At 39.5% G+C, this 24,518-nt stretch overlaps 1 protein-coding gene across 2 annotated transcripts in view; it reads right to left on the minus strand.

Annotated features, from left to right (window-relative positions):
• Positions 1–24,518, minus strand: part of agap3 (ArfGAP with GTPase domain, ankyrin repeat and PH domain 3) — a 123,301-nt gene that overhangs the window by 75,661 nt on the left and 23,122 nt on the right. For both annotated transcript variants that reach the window (XM_086083215.1, XM_086083206.1), the window contains exons 4-9: positions 18,628–18,713; positions 15,491–15,632; positions 15,278–15,412; positions 12,828–12,955; positions 11,862–12,017; positions 6,182–6,265 (exon numbers count right to left, since the gene is read on the minus strand). In XM_086083215.1, coding sequence (XP_085939341.1) covers positions 6,182–6,265; positions 11,862–12,017; positions 12,828–12,955; positions 15,278–15,412; positions 15,491–15,632; positions 18,628–18,713 — 731 coding nt within the window. The remainder of the gene's footprint in view (positions 1–6,181; positions 6,266–11,861; positions 12,018–12,827; positions 12,956–15,277; positions 15,413–15,490; positions 15,633–18,627; positions 18,714–24,518) is intronic.

Genomic DNA, 24,518 nt, shown 5'->3' on the forward strand with positions numbered 1-24,518 from the left:
AAATGTTTGGGTTGACTTCCTCTTTAAAATGTATTTATTAATTTTATGTCTTTTTATTTCAATCTCGCTAAATAATGGTTTAATACACTAAAAAAAAAGACAACTTTTGGTGGCTAGAACAGTAATTTAAGTTGGAACAACATTCAAATAGAAATTATTGACTTTTATGGCAACTACAGCATGTTAACACAACAAAGCAAGCCAGTTGCTCCAAAACTATTTGCCTAGTTGTTTTTCCTTATATCTTTAAATTGGCGGACAACAACAAAAGGGGCAATCGTTTTTCTAAACTCTTATTTCTTTGTTGTGAAATGTGGAAAATTTTCACAACAGTAAAACTTAAAAATATTTAGTTGAATTGACCAACCTAAAATCTTATCAAAGTTTGTTGTCTTGAAATTTTGAGCTAATTCAACTTTTCAAATAAATACAAATTATAGCAACTTTTGATCAATCCATATCATTTTCACACTTCATTTTAACATTTATTTTAAGTGTGAAATTAAAAAATAAGTTACTACCGATCAAGCCACGCTGATTTCTGGTTTAGGCCACGGCAACTTCCGGTTTAGGCCACGCCCACTCCAAATACAGATCCAGATCATTTAGATGGTTGAACAGATACAGATGGTGGTGTACTCGCTCATCTCTAGTATTTACTAGGGACTACAAGGGATTCATAATAAATAATGAAAAAAATGCAAGCAATCCATTTTTTTAAATTACATTTTTTACATACACATTTTTGCATTTATTTTTCTACAAACGGAACCCATTTGCTATGAAAATCCAATCTGGCCCTTCAGCGCTAAAGTTTGTCCACTGCTAATCTAATCGGAATTTTTGTTGAATTGAATCCATATTATATGTGTATTCCACAAAAATGGCCAACACGCTACAGTGAAAAGGCTTCCATTACTTCAAACAACAAAACCGTATCATAGCCGTTTGCACTGTCAACATTTTAAATCTTGAAGGCATATAAACTAAATTAAGTGATAAAATGGAAAAAAATCAAAAAATATGATCATTTTCTAACTACAAACACGTCATTACAGCGTTTTTTATTTTTTTATTTCTGTATTTATTTTACAAGATTTGATTTGAATAGTAACCACTAGCCTATTCCAATTTCATTCAAATTAGACGCATACAGTGAAGCATTAACTCGAAAAGGTCCCTAAACATTCCCTCCAATTCAGTGGCTGTCATCTTTAGTGATGCAAGTGATTCAGTGCGGTGACCATCTGAACCTTCGCACTCCTTTGGGGCACATTCGGACCTCCTCCCTGCATTCATACACATAACACAGCGAACTCTGGAAGACCCCACTAATCCGGGGGATTAGGGAGTGTGATCGCCCCCTTCAAAGGCAGCACCTTTTTTTTTTTCTATTGGATTTTATCATCCAAGGTAGGGGCGGAGGCCGTGGGGGGGCTTTTAAGGTTCTCTTATCTGCCGAGGGAATCCGCTGGTAAACAAAGCAAGTTCCTCGGCTGGAGGTGACCAAACGCTTCTGACACAAGGGCCAGCAGGCTCTCTGGTGTTAAATGGTGAGGAGGGGCACGCTTAATTAGGGGATTAAACATGGCCCATGTTTGTGCTTTTACAGCCATTGTGTGTATGTGTGTGCGTGTGTGTGTGATGGAGTAGGGAATGTGGTGGTGGTGGGGGAGGAGGAGGGTGTGTGTTTGCTTGCAAGGCCCAAACTGCAGGCTTTAATCCTGATTAACACATCAGGAAGTTGACCGTCGGTGACCTGGGCACCAGGCTGTTTGCCGACAATCATCCTAATCCCGACCATCACTTTGTTGCTGCGTTTGTGAGCTGTATAGCTAAAAAAAAAAGTTAACATCAGGAAGTACAGCTACTTTATATTGCTAAATGGACACATTTTCACTTTCTTATTTTAATATCGACAGTATAGTTGCTACATGTCATATTCCACACTGCCATAAGTAATTGAACAATTCAATTATTTAGAATTGCTATATAATCACTGTAATTGCATTATTTGTTCTCACAATAATTTAGTGACGGTGTATGTATTGTATTTGTTATTTTACAAATAACAATTGCTTAGATTTAGATGTCATTTCATATTAAATAATTGATAATATTGAATAATTGATAATATTAATGTATTACTTAATATAAATGTAATATTAAGTAATTCTTAATATTAAATAAATGATCATATTAATGTATTACCTAATATCAATTTAATATTAAGTAATTTTAATTATATTTTTGTCCAATATACTTTTGGGTATTAACTGTAAAATAAAATTGTTCAGAGCTTCTTTACAATAAATGTGAAAATATGGTGTCCTGAAAATGGTCAAATTTGTCACAACAGTGCTAGATATTGCCAGAATTTATTATTCTTTTTCTTTATTTACGTCTTTATTATTATTATTTTTTTAAGTCGATTATTTTATCATTTTATTTTACATCTTTACTTATTATTTAATTCTTTATTATTTATTTTCTTCTTTTTAATAAAAAACCCCAAGAGGAAATCATGTATTTTAAATAACACACAATTAACTTTCTTTTTCAACTAACTCTTTTTCCTTGTTAAAGTTTTTAGGAATCGAAAAAGTGCTTTTAACCTAATTACTTTTTTTTAATGGATGCTTTTATGGTAAACTTGATGATGTCCTTCAGCTAATCCACCCCCCCCCCCTCCCTCTTCTCATCGCCATCAATAAAATAAATGTAAACAAGTATAAACAGCGCTTTCTAATCATAGAAAGCAAAATGACGGCGCCGCCGGGCAACCCCGGCGCCGTCACGTCGCGTGTTCTACAAGAAAATATGCTGTTCATATCACGATCTCGCTGGGGCGTGCACTAATCTATATGTGCAATCAGAACGCGCCGCTTCTTCGTATTATTCATCAGCGCCGTGAAGCGGATCGATAGACGACACCGCGGCGATAATGTGAAAATCTTTAACAACGTGCGCAATAATTTTTCATTTGTGTCACATCCGGTTGCCGACAAACGACGAGCGGGCCTAATGCTTGTGAGGGTGCCGCATGTGTATCATATGGTAGACTGAGGAGGAGAACAGGTTTTCTGTTGTGGCTAAATTGTAGAGTATCTCACAATAAGTTTGATAATACACAGTGTGTATAATATTCCATATCAAAGAGGTATAACAAAAAAAAAAATCATCACATGATCTGGCGCACTGGTTAAAAAAAATGATATTAACCAATTAAGGCATCATGTTCAATCACATAAACATGATCGGTTAAAATGTTGATTTTGTTGAGGAAGTTTCTCATTTATAGGCCCATCGTGTGTGTGTGTGTGTGTGCGTCACACCTCCTCAGCAGTGAGTCCATTGTTACCCTCTCTAACTATTTTTATAGATGGGGGGGGGGGGGGGGGGGGGGGTAGGCCTGCCGTGAGAAATTTGGATCTGCTTGAAGGAGGGGGGCAATGAGGGGGAGTGGTAATTAAGATCACATTGACACTTTGATCCCCCTTGATTGTCCATTTGACTGGTCTGCAGATCTGTTAGTCACACTACCCCCCCCCCCCCCCCCCCCCCCCCCCCACACACACACAAAAAAAATCCTTTGTAGATAAAGAAAAAAGTAAGGGAGAAGAAGGGGGTTGGGAGGGGGTCATGATACTGCCACATAATGTGTTGCTTAACAATGAGAGGGGTTTACCCTCAAGATGGCTCGGAGGTGCGCGTGTGTGTGTGTGTGTGTGTTTAACTTCCTGCTCACCTGGAATAAGTAGACTAGCAAGGGAATTGCATTCATCTACTTTAGAAGGAGATATAATGCAAACATATTGCGGGCAGATATTTAGGACGATGCTTAAAATGGCGGGACAACTATCAGTCATGAATATGAGGCTTTGTATTCAAATGTGTAATTAATTCCATATTGTATATGATTCGGTGTCATTTTATTTAAAAATATAATTCAGAACTTCTATCATGTAGCATTCATTCATTGTATTTATTTAGCCATGTACATAATTAAGTAATAATAGTATATGATTCAATAGAATGTTTATGACACAAAGTAAATCAAATCCTTAGCGCAGCAGGCATGATTTAATATCAAAGTTCTACTTCAGAGTGTATGAGTAATATTTAATTTAGCTCAAAATAAGAACAGCCAACCGACCAAACATAAAAGACGTGACATTACATCTTATTAGCATAAATTAAATATATGAATGAGTATGCTAAATTGTAGTTGTAGCTCCACAATGATGCAAATAGGGCAACTCAAACGCTCACTTTTTATTAATAGGTTAATAATGTGTGTTTCTCATTGTAGTTGTTGTGCTACATTATTCTAACAAGTGTTCAAAGTATTTTTGCTCCTGCAATATTCACCAGTAATATTAGCTAGCAACAGCGATTAACAATAACAGAAATTATTTCAAATGTAAAAATAAAAATTATTATTATTCTGATACATACATCTTATTCTGAAAAATAACGACACACTTCAAGATATTTATCATATAATTATTATTTTTTTGTCTTTTGACATTAGTGTTAAATACTGTATGTTCTCAGCATGTCAATAAAGACACAGTAGCACTTAGTAGGAATTTGTGCGCCACCGTCAAAGCCGCTTTAGCTGTGCTGTGCTACCATCTAGTGGCCGTTTCAACACACGACAGATGAAACGCCTCAGAAGCACTTTTTTTTTGGGGAAACTAAATCAACTGTTTCCAACCTTTATTGAGCCACGGCTTAAATTTTACATTGAAATAATCTCAAGGGAGTTAAAAAAATATATATGCTGAAATAATGGTGATTACTTAATTCACTCACAATTTATTTCAGTGTGAAACCTGGGCCTGTTTAGTTGAACATAAAGATATTACTCTTAATAGGAAACAGGGATATATATAGATTAAGTCTTCCTTCTGTCATCTAGTGGAAGAGCAAGATATATTAAAAGATACATTATTAAAAAAAAAATAATAATAATTTTCAGACCAATTAGGTGAAATTCTGTTTTCCCCTTAGCGCACCTTATCTGTGATTGGCAATCACTACAATTATTACTATACTAAAATCTTGAGTAGTCATTTGTAGTCATTCATAAAAGCAGTAAGCACAGAATTGCTGATTTTCTTAATAGCATCTTATATATTGTTTTAAAGGGGAAGTCAACCCAAACATTTTCTTTTCAAATAATGTGTTCAATGCGCCCCCCCACTAGTCGAAACACCCCATTCTGATTTAAGTTGAGTTTGTAGAGTGGGAGTCTTGAAACGACTGAAATCACAGTTGTCAGGGCTCAGGTAACGATCAATCACGGCTGACCGGTTTACTGAAATTTGTCATGTGACGTTTGCAAACTGAGCTGTGATTAGTCGATACCTGAGTAACTATGATGTCAATTTCAGTCAATAGCAGGTGGCAAAATGGACGCGCCCTGAGATTATAAAAAAAAAAAAAAAATATATATATATATATATATATATATATATATATATAAAAGGATTTTGCTGCTTAATTCATATTACACAAATGCAATATTAATCAGAATACATAAATTAGACGAGTGGGGCTGCATAGAACATTTTATTGCAAATAATTTTTTTGGGTTGCCTTCCCCTTTAACTCATTCACTGCCATTGACGGCTATAGGCGTCAAAAATTCATTTGAACTATTTCTATTAGTTTAACATTTTTTTTCCACTTTTGTTAACAAGAGTATGAAAACCTAGCAAAAAATTATTGTACATTTAGAACAGATATAAAATTAGTGATTGTGAGTTAACTATTGAAGTCATTATATTAATTTTAATCGCCTGACGCCCCTGATTTTTAATAATCTTTGATAAAAAATAAAAAAAAAGATTTAAAAAATGTCTCGGTTTTTATACTCATACACTTGTTAACAAAAGTGGAAACAAATATAAAACTAATATATAATATAATAGAAATATTCCAAATACATTTTTGACGTTTATAAGCGTCAATGGCAGTGAATGAGTTAAAACAATAATATACAAGATGATATTTAATTTTTTTTATAAGATTTTAAAAATGTACCGAGACACTAGACATCATTTAAACATGACAGAGGACAAATATAGTGCACGCCAATGCAAAAAGGTGTTCCATACTCACCTGGGTGCATTGTGGGAAACTGAGGCTATAATGCGTATGTGTATGTGCTCACCTGTTTGATAGGAATGGCCCTTCCACTGCCTATGCTGTCTGTCTTACTCTCAACGCTCTTTGACTGCTCGCTGGCTTTCCGCGACTGCAAGGAGAATGAGAGACACAATCAGACGCCGCCACGATGATGATGATGATGTCATGGTTGTGTTGTGTTGTGTGCATGTGTGTGTGTGTGTGTATGTATGTATGAGTGTGTGTGCGTTTGTGTGTGAGTTGCAACATAAAAGTCCAAAACAAAACAGCTCAAAGACAAAAAGCAGAGCAGCGCGACAAAGAGCAGGAACACCAACGTGCAAAAGCAAGACCACAATTGACACACATCTCAACACTGAGGACGACCACAGATTTATTCTTAGGTTGATTTTTGAGTCATGACTCAGCCCTGAAACCCTTTTCGGTGATCCGTTTTGCTGCCGGTTTGACTCCCAGCTCGGATGGGGGAGCGGCTGCCGCTTGAGCATAACGCAGTCAATATATTAAAAGTGTAAAAAAAAAAAAAAAAAAAAGGGAGAGAAGGGATTAGTTCATGTCAGTATCAGCAGCTTCCTGCGGCCGGAAAACTCCTAAAAGGGTAAAAGCAGCTTCTACATGTCAAAAAAAGTCACATATTTCCTTCAAAACAAGGGAAAAGAGCATTTTTGCATCGTCATTTGTTCAATAAAGCTTCCCACCCAAAAAAGACCAAAAAAAAGATGAGTAGGGACAGACGTTCATGGTCTCACTCAGAAGATGAAGAAAAACGCCCATCCACCCATGAAGAGAGGGAGACTTGCACTCACTTTTCATATCTCTAACATTTTTATTTGTTTTGACCGTTAGGATGACTTGTTTGAGCTTCTATACAGACACCATACAAAGCAAGTCACAAAGTTCACTTCAAAATATTCAACAGATTGAGAGCCAAACATTTGCAGTTCCCCACAAAGTATAGGATGGACGATAAAAGGCAGTATTTCATTTCATATATGTTCTTCCTTTTTTTTCTTTTTTCGTGTGTATAGAATCAAATACAATACAAGATATACAGTAGTCTATCGGGTTGAAGGTAAGTCGGCTCGTGATAGAAAAAGCAATTATGCGAGAGTTCCTTATCATCTCCGGAAAAAAAGAAAAGAAAGATAGAAGAACAGAATAATAATATTAAATCAATCAATAAATCAAGTGGAAAATACATACAAGTGGAACTACATTCATACAGGTCGGTGCAACCCCAGCTTGTCTCTATGCTAACTGACTTTTATGAAGGCCTTCATAAAAAAAGAAAAACACTGCTCTAGTCTAACTTGCAAAGGAGAAGGATTCAAAGAAAAACAACAAAGTAGAAGAAAAGAAGAAGAAGAAGAACGTGGCAACTCGAGTCCTTCAGTCCTGGTTTATGGCAAAAAGGCAGTGCGACGATGTAAGGTGGGGGACGTGTGTCTTTTCGGTGGCAGACAGGTCCAACTTTGTGTGCGTGTTTTTGTTTTCGAATGGTGTGTGTGTGAGTTGGGGGGGGGGGGGCATTTCCAGTACAGTCCCTGCAGTCTGTTTCATGCAAATTTCTCAATGTTTCATTATTCAAAAGCTCTTCTAATCGGGGGTGGAATTGGAAAGCCCTTGTAGTTGACCGAAGGATCTGTAGATGGGATGCTATTGGGGCGGGGGCAGGGGGGCGCGGGGAGGGAGGCGGTTTTGGGGTCTAAATACCACTGGATGAACGTGAGGAAGGAAATATTGTTGTGAACTCCGAGCTTAATGTACTTGTCAACACGCATAAAAGAAGGACAGACGTCTTCGTAATGGAAGCACTAGGAAGAAGGATGGTATGATCCAAAATGGCGGCAAGGGAGGTGCGTCAAAATAATTAACTCATTCACTGCCATTGACGGCTATAGACGCCAACAATTCATTTGAACTATTTCTATTAGTTTAACATTTCTTCCACTTTTGTTAAATAGAGTATGAAAACCTAGGATATTTTTTTATTGTACATTTAGAACAGATATAAAATGTGTGATTAATCGTGAGTTAACTATTGAAGTCATGCGATTAATTACAACGCCTGAAGCGATTAAAACATTAGTATTTTTTTAATTAGGGGCGTCAGGTAATGCATTTTTTTTATCGTAATTAATCGCATGACTTCACTAGTTAACTCACGATTAGTCACAAATTTGATATCTGTTCTAAATGTACAATAAATAAATAAAATCTACTTTTGCAGACTCTTGTTAACAAAAGTGGAAAAATATATTAAGCTAATAGAAATAGATAAAAATAATTTTTGACATCTATAGCCGTCAATGGCAGTGAATGAGTTAATAGGGGGCCAATTTTCTCAAATTTGAATTGGGGGACATTAAGGCATATTCCCGTTCCTCCAATCAATCAATCAATCAATAAAAATAACAACAACACGGCGTGACCTACTTACACGAGAAAAAAAATAATTAATAAATATTTTCGGACAAGGATGATTGGGAATATTCTTTCTCAAAAATGGTTCTCCATTGCTTTATTAACTGTACACCCCCTCCCCTTCGTCCAGAGCTCCTCCCACCCTCCTCCTCCTCCTCCTGCTCCTCCTCGCTGCTCCTCAGAAGGTCATGAGCTGAAACTCCCGCTCGGCCTGCCACTCGGGCACCCACACCGGGTAGGTGGCGTGCTTCGGCATCTCCATGACGCGGACGGGGAGGAGCGGATCATTTCTCTGGTGGACATGGTTAGTCACTACCTAGCAAGGGAGGAGGAAGGGGGAGTGGGGGGGGAGACAACAAAGAGGGAGGTATAGCACAAGGCCTGGACTGCTCGGAGGGCCGCTCACGCGCGGCTCCCATAGCAGCCGTGGAAGGCAGTAGAGGAGGATGAAAAAGAGAGAGTAGAGGACAGGGGGGAGAGGTCAGCGCCAAGAGGGGACTGACCAAAGAGGAGAGAGGGGGACAGGGGGGAGAAGAGGCAAGAAAAGAAGACATCTCACCTTGCCTGCACTGTCAGAAAAAAAGGCCTATGGTCGTTTTCCACTGCAGTACAGAAAATTCCCAAAAAGTTTGAATTTTTTTTGGGGGGGTGGGAGAAACGTAACTGGGGAACCCCTGTTTAAATTTTGAAATGGAACCCAGGGCAGTGGCATAGCATGGGGTGGGGAAAAAGGGGGGGGGGGTGGATATGGTGGCAGAATTCTGAGCAGAGAACTAGAACTAGTCTTTATGTCTACCTCGCAAAATTACAAAAGAAAAAAGGAGCATCCTCTATTATTCTCTGAAAAATTGACAAATTTGCTGGAACTATGCTGAAGTGAGTTGAGGATTTTCATTTAGATACAATGACTGCTCATTACCAACACTACAGTAAAATCCTTTTGTGTTTGATTCCTCTTCCCATTTAAGAGTGCTCGTCTTTGACGGAGGGGCTCCAAAACGTGGGGCCACATAATGTGCAATTTCGAACTTAAGTTTCAAATGTTTGGGAAACTCCGGCCTACATTTTTAATGAATCCCATCGGCAATTGTAACATGGGAGACGTTAACACAAGAACACAAATTTTGAAAAAGGGTGCACAATTTTCAAAGAAGAAAAATATGAGTTTGATGATGATGATTTTGCATCACCCTGATTTTCCCATTTTACAGTCTCTGTTCGTCATGCCGTTTCTCAAGGTACGATCTATACCAGGAGTTCCCAAATGGCTCGGAACAGGTTGAGGGTTCATTTTTACTGGGTCACCAAGAAGAAAAATTGCTGGAAAAGTTTGGGAAATATAACGAATGTTATCGGGAGTGACAATTCCAAAAGAAGAAGAAAAAGAAAAAAATATACAGTATTACTAGAAGTGGGGGTCAAATTGTATTCATAAGGATTTCTAAAAAATAATCAGCGGCAGTGCCGCAGCACGGTGGGATTGAGGCGCACTTTTTTAGGGTGGACGCTCCATAGTAGTAGTAATCGGAGAGTTTTTGTCCCTTATGACGGTTCCTGAAGCTACAATCAACACCAGGGGCTCCCAAACAGTCCAAACGGTAGATGTGTGTTGGTCAACAACTAATAAATAAAAAAAAAACGTAGCTTGCTATATTTGTCATTATTTTCTGCATTGCTGATCGTAAAGTACGGTGGCCCTGATGCTGTCCAAACTTTTTCGTTTGAGAGCCGCATACGGGGAAATGAAAGGATGCAATGGGGCCCCCAAAAAATGTCAACTTTAATTTATTAAGCACACTAAATTTAATCAAGTAAGCAATTGTATATTGCATCTTCTAGTTAATTCAATAAATGCAATAATTCAATAACAGCTTTCTATTAAAGGTGATAAGGCAATTTTTAAGATTTTGGCTTCAAACCCCTGCATTGAACAGCAGCCAAATCCGATCTCCACAATCAGAACCGAAAGAAGAGCAAACCAGTAAGCTGACCATTTTTAAAACGGTTACTTGAGGGTCATTCATGTGATATCTTCATAAAACGGATCTTGACACAGAGCAGAAAGTAAAATAAAATAAAAATCCAATATAATTATCTTTATACATCAGTGTTTTGAAGAAAAATCTTCTTTTTTTTTGTCGTAAATAGTGTGATTATTTAGAAACAGAAAAATATATATAAAAACCTTTTGTTTGTAGTAGTAGTAGTGACACCTATTTTTTGTCACGTGGGCTGGTTAAAAAAAAATGAATGGCAAGCCGGAAATGGCCCCCGGGCTGAAATTTGGACACCACTTGCCCTAACGGCTCAAAAGTACTTAATCCAACCAACACTACATCTCTGCCCATTGGGTTAATTACTGGACTCCAAGGTCATTTTTAAGGTTAAAATAGATATTTAAAAAAAAAAAAAGGTAAGAAAGCCCTTGTGCAAATAAAAAGTACCACCCCAGTGCCAGGCCAGTTTTACCTCGAAGAGTACAATAACGCATTTTTTTCTGAGAGTGAAATCTGTCTCAAATCCAAGAATTAATATTGACAATCTTTTCAACTAGAGCATTATTTTAAAGGTTGACCTCGAATCTCTGAGACAAATTTGAGGCTCGGTGAGATGAGGAGAAGGAGAAATGAGCGGCAGGCAGAAGGGGAAGAAGACAATTATAAAAAAGACACGCTAAGGAAGTTTAGAGTGGTTAGTGCACACCACAAGGCTGCCGGTTAAAAGCAACAGGACACGGACTGGGGGTGGGGGGGGGGGGGTAGAGTGAAGACGAGGGTTTGGGATGGGCAGTTTTTTTTCTCTCTCTCCTTTTTTTGTTTTTTTAAGATCAGATTCGACAGGGGCAAGTGGGGAGGGGGTTTATTATGTGATGTGAAAAGAGAAGAATCCAGTCAGTCAGAATGAGAGGGTGTGGGGGTGAAAGATTTGGATTGGACAGCGCAGGGGGGGCCTTCGTCGTCACAGGTTCCGTGAGAAACCTAATCCACTCACTACATCCAATTAGAGAAAAAAAAAAAAAGGACAAGAAAAATTCCCACAGTGTTAATCTTTGTTATTTGCTTTTTGAAGGGCTCTAATATAACTTGTGTTTTTGTTTTCAGTGCTCATTGTGCTGTACCAGCCTGCATAGGAGACAAGAAAGGTGGCTCGGGCACTTTTTTGTCTTGATATGAGCCCCCAACCCCCCACCCCGCTCCCGCCATTCGGTGGACAAAGTGCGCCCGCGCCCTTCCCTAGTAATGCGAGTGGGTGTTACTTTGCATCAGCTGTCGCATACTTACTGTGAAAATGTTGGAGCGGCGCTTGGACTGCTTGCGAATGGGCGTGGGCGTGTTGGAGGCGGCGATGGTCTCGATGCGCATCTCCCGCTGGCCTATGCTGGGGGTGGAGGGGACGGAGGAGGAGTAGTCGCTGAACGCGCAGCCGCCGTTGGCCGCCTGGCGGAGAAGGAGGAGGAGGAGGAGGAGGAGGAAGAGGAAAAAGGAAGGAAGGTCAAGAGGACACCATCGGATGAAAAGGAGGAGAGGAAGTGAGAACGCCAGGTCAATTTGGGTGCGATTTTACATAAGAAAACCATGCAGACTCTTTAATGAATCATTTGTGTGGAATTGATCATTGATTAACTGTGTCTTTGGAGCAACTATGGGAAAATTAAGTTCAGCGTAGTACTTAAGTTGGACCAGCAGAGGGTGCTGTTGATTCAGTCTTTACTTATTTGAAGAGAAGGGAAGATAGTGTACATATAGTGAAACGCCATTATTCAAATGAGTTAGAGACTGACCATAAATAGTCCAAAATGCTTATAATTGTCTATATCAATCAAAAGTACAGGGATGCAAGCATGCATTTGCAAACCCATTAAAATAACAATTACTCCTTTCCTATTAACCAACACTTTAACAGTACGTTGTGACATCACAGAAAAAGTACAAAAATATGGATTCATTTTTCAACAAAATTTTCAGGTTAAGGTTCATAACCGCACCACAAATAGTCGTGGACCAAATTTGAGCTCTCCCAGCCCCCACAATTCCAAATAATGCCCACAGAGTCTGATTGTCAGACGTCTCTGAGAATTGTCCTAAGTGATTACAGTATACTATGGTGTGAACGAGAGATTTTTCTTCGTGGATTGCAAATCCTTATGTAAAACAAATGGAGTTCATCCTTTAAAGGGGACGTAAGATGCAAAAAATCTATTCGTTTGACATGATCACATGACCCGCAAACTGCCCTTCTGCTCCTACCTGATTAATGTGAACTGAGGGGATGGATGCGGCAGGGACTGACGAGTGGCTGGGCGAGTTGGGTAGAGACTTGCAAGGGCCGATGGAGAGCTGCTGCTTTTTTCTCATGGCCACCACCTTCTGGGCCACTGCAGGAAAACAAGTATAATAGCGTTTCATAGTCTTTGCATTTGCTTCTTTCCTACGTCATGTGAACATGACACATTCCAGCAGGATGAGCAGAACTGGACCAAAATATTGGGTAGAGAGGTAAAGATATGAAAAATTCACCCGATGATTATCATGACGGAAATAATTGTGATTATCAGTAATGTCACGATAATTCTATCAACAACTTAAATTGTGAAAGGACTTTTAAAGTTAGTATATTTTTGCTTTTAACTCATTCACTGCCATTGACGGCTATAGATAACAAAAATTCATTTGAACTATTTCTATTATTTTAACATGTTTTTCCACTTTTGTTAACAAGAGAATGAAAACCTAGAATTTTTTTTATTGGACATTTAGAACAGATATAAAATGTGTGATTAATTGTGAGTTAAGTCATGCGATTATTGACAATTAGGGGCGTCATGCGATAATTAAAAAAAAAAATGTAATTAATCACATGACTTCACTCACGATGAATCACAAATTTTAAATGTACAATAAAAAAAATCTAGTTTCATAATCTTGTTAGCAAAATTAGAAAAAAAAAGTTAAACTAATGGAAATAGTTCAAATGAATTTTTGACGTCTATAGCCGTCAATGGCAGTGAATGAGTAAATTTACAGTATTTATGGCGGCATGGCTCAGTGGTAGAGTGGTCGTCTCACAACCGTGAGGTTGTAGGTTCGATCCTCAGCCCTTGTGACCCTGTGAAGTGCCCTTGAGCAAGACATTGAACCCCAATTTGCTCCCAGTAAACCTGGCAGCGCCCGGCATGGCAGCAGCTGACCACTGGTGTATGAATGTGTGTGAAGGAGGGAATGTGACACATTGTAAAGCACCTTTGGCACCATATGGTGTAGATAAAGCACTATTTAAAAAAAGCAGTCCACTTCCCATATTTTATTCTCATTTTTTCCCAAATACATACTGTAAATGTACATTTTCATTAATTGGCAAAGCAGATGACTGAAAAAGAATAATCACAACCAATTACGTACGTTGTCATTCGCTGTGACGCTGAAAGTGTGGCCAGCGTTTGAGCGGCCCCGCACAATTCCACGCTTAATTAACGCGGCGAAACGCAAATTAGCGGTGGGAAGACGGGAAGCGGTGCTTACAGCTGAGACAGGTAAGCGCTGCGACGACTTCGCATGACAGCAGAAACACCTTCATCTCTTTTTAATCGGTTCCAATTAGGCTTTGGGAGGCAATTAAAGAGTCGGACCATCAAAGGCAAAGTCAGCATTTTGTTTGCTATTGTGGCGAGCTTTTAAATATGCGATAGGGAGAATAAAAGATGACTTCATTATAGATTCAAGGGGAACTTCACATAGTTGATGCTTTTTTTTAATAAAGCATCAACATTAAGCATGACATTTTAAATATTCATGCCAAGATTGATTTTCGGGGGGCCTTTCCCAATCGCTTTCAATGAAATGGTATTGCAGTTTAATTTTCCCGATCAATATCATTCTATTTGTCCCTTTTTTTTTTTTTAAGTATTTAATATGAACACATGGAAAAATAATTCATGCACAATGGTCCGCTGAACTGTGAAGTGGGTGGCGGGGAAATTAGCCTTAAATTCCCAAACTACAGTAGATGACCATTGGCCCTGGGTGAGAATGCTAACTTGCGTGCGAAGGTGATATAAGCGCATTACGTCACATACGTCCAGCCCAGAGAAGCTTTTTGGGACCGTGTCCGCCGTTCAGTTACAGAAAAACGTACAAATCTTTGATTCTCAGTTTTGCTATTCGTTGTGTTTTGATGAGTGGCAAAATGTCAAACTGAGATGCGAGAGTCAATAAAATTCTTACATGTTAACAACCTGTACGCTAACGCAAGATTCCCTGAGTATGAAAAGATTTTAGCCCGATGGATAAGCACTTTAAATGGTGCCATGAAGCCAGGGACTATTGTAACATTATCATATTATAACAGGCTAAAAGTTGGTATGCTAACTTATAAACAAGTAGGAACCCAGGTACAAAACATGCTAATTTTGATTTGACAAAGAATTTTACATTGTGCCATGTAGTCAAATACTATTTGTAATGAGAATTGATAATGTGCTAGCATGCTAGTAGTTGGCATGCTATCTTAGGTGGCAACTGAAGACCAAAACAAAACTTGAGGGCAAATGTGCCACGACAATTGATTAAAATGCGAAAGAGTATAAAAAGACGTCAGACCGAGCGCTAAGCTTTTCCATCATGTCATGTATGTTTGTAAAGAGACTTGCGAAAATACGAACATGATGCTACCAAAAATGTATGCTAACATGTCCTCTCACCATCCTGGAAGACTCTCTCCACGTTGAGGCCGTAGGTGGAGCAGGTCTCGTAGTACGTGCAGCGCTTCAGGTCATTGGACAGCTTTCTGGCCCGCGAGTCATCGATCACTCTGGGGTTGGCGGCGCTGATGGCATCTGGGACAAAATTTGGGTTTCAAGAAATGCCCTGAATGAAGACTGAATGGCCATCATGAGCAAGTCCGACGCGCACACCTTGTGTCCCCACGAGGACCATGGGCACCTCGGCTGCGTTCCTGTAGCTGGACAGACGCAGGAAGTAGTTGTAGACCGTCTGGAAGCTGATCTCGTCCTCCAGGCTGAAGACGAAGACCACCGCGTCCACCCAGGCGGCAAACTGAGGGCACAGAAGAAGAAGATGGATGTTAACTCGTTCACTCGCCGCCATTTTCACTGAAGCAACCCCCTTTGCTCCCAGCTGTTTTACAGGATTTGGACTGATTTTGCAAAGCCCACAGAATATTGTGTTCTATTGCTATAAAAACTTGGGCCTTACCAAAATAAAGATGAGAGTCTCTTCTTTCATCAGGGAAAAAAAGTATATTTGTATCTGTTTCCGTTTCGCAGCATTTAGCATTAGAATATACCCAAGTTTCATCGTTGATCAGGTTGATCTCTTATACTCTGCTGCCACTTGCTGGCCATTTTTTAAGAATAACTACCATTGCTTTAAGCAACCTCTTCAGGTCAGAGGCAGCATCAAAGCCTTCTGTATGCTCTAGCATAAAAAAACAAAAAAAAATGTATAAACGTTTTTGGGACCATGGTAATATTTAAAATGGAATGTTTTTCTACATTTTGGGGAGCAAATTAATTAAATATTCACATTTTCCCTGTTTCTTTTTGTGTGTGTCTCAAAACAGTTTAGTTAGCTATAGGTGGATTATTATTATTACTTTGATTACATAAGTAAATTATTGGTTTTACAATGCACACCGATGAATTGAAATTTGCTAAGATTGACATTAAATAAAAATAAAAATAAAAATTTTAATGAACAAAATGCCAAATTAATGGATTAAAATACAATATTAAATAAAAATAGCTTTTTTATGCATGAAAATGATAATATTTTTTTTTACACAATTATAAAAATATCACAATGACAACATGTATGTTATGTATGTGAAATATTCTGAACACTAAATTGATAATAAAATTAACAAATAACATTAGTTTAATTATATTTCTGTGCGCGTGTGTACATAATATAAAGTTTAAATTAAAGATAGAATACGAAAATTTGAATATTTTAGTATATAAGGATCATATTGAAAAAATAAATAATACATTTACCAAATACCAACACAATAAATACCAACATAATACAAAATCTAACTACATATTTGCATACTTGCATACAGTAGCTGGAATTCAATTTACACGTCTCTTAGAATTTTTAGTTTGGTAACAGGAAATATAGCAAATATCTTGCAATATTCACATTCATGTAGAGTTTATCCATTTTTTTTTATTGTGACTGCAGTTTGCAGTGGTGTATATTTCCCCATTGGTCAATTAATAAATGATCACTTATTCCCATGATTGTGCAAGTAAACCAGAGGTGGGCACGCTCGGTCCTCGAGGGCCGGAGTCCTGCAGGTTTTGGATGTTTCCCTTCTCCAACACAGCTGATATATGATCAGCTCATCAACAAGCTCTGCATAAGCCTGGTAACAATCCTATTGGATAGAATCAGCTGCGTTGCAAACCTCCAAAACCTGCAGGTCTCCGGCCCTTGAGGACAGAGTTTGTCCACCACTGAAGTTTGTCCACCACTGAAGTAATAAACCCAACCCATCTATAAAAATATATCTCTCACTCACCACCACATGATGGCAGTGTGCCACCATTTGTGACCTAAATGAACTTGCACGTAACCAACAGGAGGTGGAAAGAGTGAAAACGCAGTGACGCAACCCCTGTCGGTGTTAATATCCACACTACGCATTGTTATTGTCGTAACAATGAAATCTTCTTCTTTGTGTCGAGTCTCGCACAACTTTGTGTTATCTTTGAGTTGTTACAAGGCAGCAAAATCTTACCGAGTGGAGCCAAACAATGCCGCGACGCATGTGCCGCAGAGGGATGAAACATTACAAAAGCCAAAAGGTAAGCAGACCTGCAATGCGTTTTGTTGGATGCAAAGATGAGCGGTCCTTGATTGTTCGCAGAAGTTAACGAAACAAATGGATATATTCGGCCGGGTACCAATTTGCAAGTTCTGATAGGAACATAACTGGCATAACAAAATGAGAGGAAAGGAACATTATTACTAGTACTACCTGTCGCCGTGGAGGTGAACTGCACTGCATAATCGAACCGTCGATTACTATATTAGCTATACAAGAGGGATAATATATTATAGTTGTCTTTTTTTTTTTTTGATATAAATACATCTTTTTTTTTTTTGACAAGTCTTACATTGTCAAATAATTAATGATTGAATATTAAAGTTTAGTATTATGAGAATAAAGCATTTCACGGGAAAAAAATACTCTTTTGTACGGTGGACGACTCGTTAAAACTAACTAACTAGACTCGCAGTGTTGTAACGCCACATACATTTTTTTTCCTGAATACTTCCTGTCCTCGTTATCACCTCACCAGAAGTAATAAATCATACATGGAATAAAATTACATTTTGACACCCACAAGTGTAATAAAGTAGGTCACACCACTTTAACTGAAAAGGTTGCTGAAACTGAAATGCATCATTTTATTCTTGTGTAAAAAGACTGGAGACGAGTGGGAATACCCATTCATCTATTTTCTATAGCGCTTGTGTGCTTCGGGTGATGGTTGCGGGTGAGCCGGAGCTTATCCCTGATGACTTTGGGTAGGCGGGGAGCAACTCGGGCTGATCGCCAGCTAATCACAATGCATATATAATATAGTCAAACCATTCCTACTTATATTCCCACGGATGGAAAATTGAGAGTTATCACTGAACCTAAGATTAAATAGGAACAGTAAAACGATGAATTTGCCGGCTGTGCTCAGTCTCAGCATGAGGTTGGATGATTGCGCAAGCGCTTCCAAAAAGAAGAAGAGTAAGCATATCGTATCAAAGCTTGTTATCTTATCAGCCCTTGGTCAAGCTTCCTCCGTTATTCTTTCTATTCCTCAGGCTTATGAAAACGATTAGCTGCCTTCTCGTAGGTGTTTGACTGCTCGTTGATCCGTTGTGACCTTTAAATGCATGTGGTTGGAGCAGGGGGGTGGGGGGGCAGCAAAAAGAGAGCAGCAGGGAGGTAATGGTGTGTGGGCTAATACTCTCTTTCTAGATGACTGCTGCTGATGGTTTGTCTTTTGTGTGTGTGTACACTCACCTGTAACTCTGGAGGCCCTCCTTCATCTCTGATCAGGAGGAGGTAGCTCTGCCCGTCCACCACGATCTCCTTCTTGAACCGACCACCTGAGGGAAAATGGCAAACATGGTTTTCAATCAAGTATTGTCATTGAGATGTAATTGCTGTTAATGATCTCTTGAAGAGAAATGAAAAAGAAATATATCTGAAAATATGATGTTTAAAATAACAGTCAGCCTTCTGGAGTAGATGTCAAATGCTACGTTAGCTAGCTAGATAGCTAGCGACCAATTTTTGGTCAACAAAACACTTGCAGGCTATTTGATTCTGCCTGACCGGTGTTTCACATTTGAGTCTGCTAGTGCTATTTGACAAAAAGTAGCAATGACTGTTACATTATGTTAGCTAGCTAGCTGGCTAACTAGGCACCAACTTTTTGGTAAACAAAGCCCTTTTATGTGTATCTGCCTGACCGGTGTTGTGCATCTGAGTTTGCTAGCGATATTTGACAAGAAGTAGAAGTTAGTGAAGAGTGTAGAATGCTACATTAGCTGGCTAACTAGCAATCGACCAACTTTTGGTAAACAAAACACTTTTATTTGGATCTGCTATGTCTGGTGGTGTGCATTTGAGTCTGGTAGCGCAGGCTCATTAATAAGAAGTAGGGATGAGTGAAGATTTTAGAATGCTTAATTAGCTAGTTAGCTATTGATCATCATTTGGTGAACAAAACACTTTTATTTGGATCTGCTATGTCTGGTGTTGTGCATTTGAGTCTGGTAGTGCAGACTCATTAACAAGAAGTAGGGATGAGTGAAGATTTTAGAATGCTTAATTAGCTTGTTAGCTAGCTAGCTATCGACAAATCATTTGGTGAACAAAACACTTTTACTTGGATCTGCCCTGACTGGTGTAGCGCATTTGAGTCTACAAGTGCTATTTAACAAGAAGCAGCAATGAGTGAAGATTGTATAATGCTACATTAGCTGGCTAGCTAGCAATCGACCAACTTTTGGTGAACAAAACACTTTTATTTGGATGTGCCATGACTGGTGTTAAGCACTTTAGTCTGTTAGTGCTATTTGACAAGAAGTAGCGATGAGTGAAGATTGTTGACTTCTACGTTAGCTTCCCGCGTTAGCCACCGACTTGCTAGCTGCCATATATTTGTCACCTGTGATCAACAGATAGTTTAGATAGCGTTAACAAGTTGTATTACTAGTGGTTGTTTTCCTTTTCCACTGCGTGACAGTTCATCTTAAAGACCGTGACGTTTCTGTAACGCTCAGGTATCGCTGCAGAGCCAGATGAGCGTGCACATCGGGTGGATCTGGCGGCATTGCGGTGACTTTGTCGCCTGAGCGCCTACCGCAGCAGCTGTGCATTAGACACGCTAAATTGCAATTATTCGCCTATGTAATTGGCTCCTGAGAGACCCCCGGCCGGCTTCATGTCAAGGCACTGTTGTGACGCTCACGAGGAGCTTCACTTCGACTTGTCGCCCAAACTTTTTTACGAGGTCACGCCGTGTTGTGTTGCATTTTCGGGTACACCACACACAAGCACACAAACACACAGTAAAGCAAGTCACTTTGCACTCCTCTATAGTGGCTTATAAAAGCTATTCCAACAATTTTCTATTATCAACTCCAGGCAGCGGGAAGCGTCACCTTCATGATCTATTTCATCTCCGGGGGGTTAATTTGTTGGTTTGCAAGCCGTTTGATTCTCGTTGGATGCTAGATAATCCTCCGAGGTTGTTCCTATTACCTTTTGCTGAGAATTGTCTGTGCGTGTGTGATGCTCAATTGAAAAATATGTGCTTTATAGAGAAGTTAAATTACAGTAGACAACTGAGAGACTGTGGTTTCAAAAGTGTGCACACTCTCATATAGTAGGGGTGTGACTTGCCGAGTACCTGGCGATTCGATTCGTATCACGATTCATAGGTCACGATTCGATTCGATTAATCCCGATACGAATTAAAAAATTGATTATTGCATTTTTTTCTTCTCAAATTTAGAAAATACTCATCAGTAAACTTGTACATGTACACTGTAAGATTTGTAAGAAAAAGTATTTATTTATCTGAAAATTCAGGTTGCAGCCTGTTTCATGTTTGAACAGCACTGAAATAAAATATTAAGGCTTAATGTTCCATTAATATAACATTCTTCCATGCTTAATGTGTGAATCCTAACCCTAAGTAAGACGTTTTGTTGAATATTCCCATTAAAAAATTTATGTTTAAAAATTGATTCGGCCGCATATCGAATCGATTCGAGAATGTCGCGCTGTAATATCGCGATATATTGCCGAATCGATTTTCTCTAACACCCCTATCACATAGTGTAACTAAGAGAACCAAAATATTAGGAACAGCAATTAAGTACAGACTCCTGTCTGAAAAAAGGGCGTAACTCCTCAGTTGCACAAAAAGAGCACATGTTCGGAATCTTCATCTTATTACAGCTCATATAAAATGCATATTATTCTTAGCTGCAGATAAAAACGACACCCAAGGGAGTCAACACTCAAAAGTCAATCCCATCTCGCACTTTGGGATCGCTTGGAGATTAAAACATGGAGAAAAAATAAGAAAAACTCATGAATATATCCCGAGCGCCATTTGACAAAATTGAATAATAGTCTGTTGCGATTAGGATATGAATCAAAAAACGGGAGAGCTAACGTGTCCCTGCAGAAAAATTATTACATACATTTTTCACAACTATGTGATTTTCTAGCTGCACGCAGGCTTCTTGGTGATAAAGAAGATGATATTGAAGATGATAAAGAATGAGAACGCTTTGTCAGGGTAAGAAATGCTCTCCAAGTTCATTTTGTCACTGAAACCTAACAAAACTTCAACTATATATCACACAAGACCTCAGTTCAGTAAGCGTTTAAGGGGGCATATGAAAACATATTTTAAAGTGACAGTGTGTATTATTTAGTGCCATCTAGTGGTGAATTAATATGCAGCCATTTTCAAGCACGCACACCATGGCGCCTCAGAGAGACCACATTTCGCAAGCCGACCAGCAATTACGACGAAGAAGATTTATTTCTACATTGATGTATGTATTTGTGTGGACCTATTTCATTTCTTATTTGAGGAACGAGTTGTGAAGCCGGAAGGATACCTGTGGTGATGAGGTGAATGATAAAACGGATTGAGAGAGTTATATTGTCACTCTGGAATGAGGCCACTGAATAAAGATTTCTTTGAAGCTATAATTCCCTCTCGTGTGCTGCTCTTTCTCCACGACCTTCGCTTGGAACTATAATACTCATGAAAAAAAGGAGTGTTACACAAGTGGCAGCCATTTGTGGACTTTCAGCAGTTGGTGAGGTGTAACTTTTACGCCGACAAAAAGGCTAATGCTAAGTTACCCGAAGGAAACAATAATGGGGTTTCCATCCAATTGTTTGGAATTTTTTTTAAGCGAATTGACTGAAAATGCACAAAACGGACTGCACGTTTCCATCTGTTCTTCTTTTGTCAATATTGAGAGGGGTCTCCGCCGCTTTAGGTGGCGGTATACACCACAGACATGTGATCTACTAGTAATTTAAAAGAAGAACAGGACGCGACTGCGCCGTGCGATGACGTCGTATGAGTTTGCTTTTGTAATGCTTGCTAAACCGTAGCGTTTCTTTGTTGTTTTCCATCTAAAATTGCATTAATATTCGCTCCTTAAATTAATTCCAAAAAGATTTCTGTTTTGTCCCCCCCCCCCCAAACATACCTTACTTTATCGTCCGCCATTGCTTTGTGACTACAAACGTACGTGTGACGTAAAATCCGATCAAAACGTGCGACGTGTATCCGGCGTTTATTCGCAAAACCTGTTTCTATAGCCAAAATTCGCATTTTCCTTTTTTCGATACGCTTCAAAATCCACCCCCTCCAAGCGTAAAACCTTTTTGGGTGAATTTTGGGCCCTTTTTTTCCGATCAGTTTTATTTTTGCATTCCTTGAAAATTCGAATAAAAATGGGTGGATGGAAACCCCACTAGAGTGGTCAATACTTTTAACCACAACGGGTCAGTGTTTTTGTTTAGTTTTGACGGAGGAGAACCACACTTAGCAGCTAGCATGGTAGACACAGACTGTATTTTCAGTACAAACTTTCAGCTATGGAAAGTAGTTTTTGGAACGGGCTGCGCTTTCTGTCCAGTAGCAACTATTTCACGAAAATCGAGTGTTACACTACCAATTTTTATTTGGCGGAAGCGAGCAAGCAGCCTGGTGAGCAAGAACTAGCTGGAGCGGCTAACATGGCCGGCTAGCGGCAGAAGCTAGCAAAGGCTAACGAGAGCAAAGCAGTGGCGGGAGCCCGAATCGCGGGACTCAGCGACAACCACCTGCTGTGGAAGGTAAGAGACAGTCGATCATTGGGTCCGACACTAGCTGCAAGCACCACCAGAGGCTAACTACGTTTGCAAAGTTCTTCTCCTTTGGTCATCTGTAGCAGAAAAATGGTAGTGGAACACGTCAGCCTCCCAAAGGCGTGGCGCGACCTATGTAACATAATTAGTGATTACTCGACCTACCATTATTTACACACAATCCCTTGAATGGCTTGTATAATAGTAATAGTGTTTTATTTTTATTTTTATGTTTTCGCAGTGGTTAACTTATTGCGTGGCAAGCAAGAATGATGATGATGTTGACTGTATTTCATTGCCTCTGGGAAAATGTGTTTGACGAGCGTCCAGGATGGACTGTGCTTGGCCTCAGAAGTTTCCGCCGTGTTGGCTGACTCTCATTAGATTACATAAGCAAGTGTCCATTCTTTCAAAAGGTTGACTCGAGTTCATCTCATCTCGGCGAGTAAAGCCACTTGAGTCGGTCACCCTGGCACCTCGTCGAGTCCACTTTAGCCTGCTTAGCAGAGGCTGGACACTCTCAGCTTGCTGGATGAATGATGCTTGTGTAACGGCGAGCCATCCACGCAGCGGCAGATTTTTTTCTTTTTTTTTTACTGAAGCTTTTGACGAGTCAGACAAAGCGTCGAGAAAGAGAGCGTCTGCCGGCTCTCGTAACAGGGATCAGAACAAGGCACCCGATGAATGATTTATGGAGCGAGAGTCTGCAATGGAAGCATATATATTGTCAGACTATGGATTTTGTTACATAACCACCCAGAGGTGTCTTCAAGCTCCTTCTATGATGATGATGATGATGATGATGATGGTGGTGGTGATGAGGATGATGATGAGTTACGTGAGCAGGTCAGGTTGAACTTAAAAAATAAAATAAAAAGAGAGAGAGAGAGAGAGAGAGAGAGAGAGAGAGAGAGAAAGGCCGAGGTGGGCGGCACTCACACAGAAGCTCAGACCTTGACATCTGACGGCGCTCCATCCGTTGTTGCCATGGCAACAAACCCCGGAGCTTGTTTCTTTTTTTCACGCACTGCATATTAAAAAAGCTCTTTTATCGGGATGATTGGAAATATGCACAACACGGCTGCTAATCGGGAACGTCGAGAGGTGTGTGCGGCAGGGATAAATCGCGCCCGGTCGGGAAGGTTGCAGCAAAATGACAGAAAATCCGGGATTGCATGCTACAACCCAGTTCATCTTTGAGGATGCCGAAGTGGGGCCAGAGGGCGGCGTTCTCATTACGATTCCGCTGATACGCTTCGGTTGTCATCTTCACGTCTCCGCAATTGAAACTGAGGCGAAATTTTCTGGGATTAACGGCTCAGGAGAGTAGCCTTTACGTTGAGAACTTTTGAGGGCACAGATATGAAAGAAAATTACATTTTTAAGTTTAGAAACAGTGGATAGCTGGTTCTCGTTTAGATCACTTTTTCTGAAAAAGTGTCCATGAGTTGTATAACCATCCCCGCACAGTTTCTCTGCCCATGACACGATCAGCTTGGCAGAGTCCTGTATGAAAC

Source organism: Leptonotus elevatus, chromosome 1 (genome assembly GCF_054856555.1).
Source record: "Leptonotus elevatus isolate MCC_2025b chromosome 1, RoL_Lele_1.0, whole genome shotgun sequence".
Taxonomy (NCBI): Eukaryota; Metazoa; Chordata; class Actinopteri; order Syngnathiformes; family Syngnathidae; genus Leptonotus; species Leptonotus elevatus.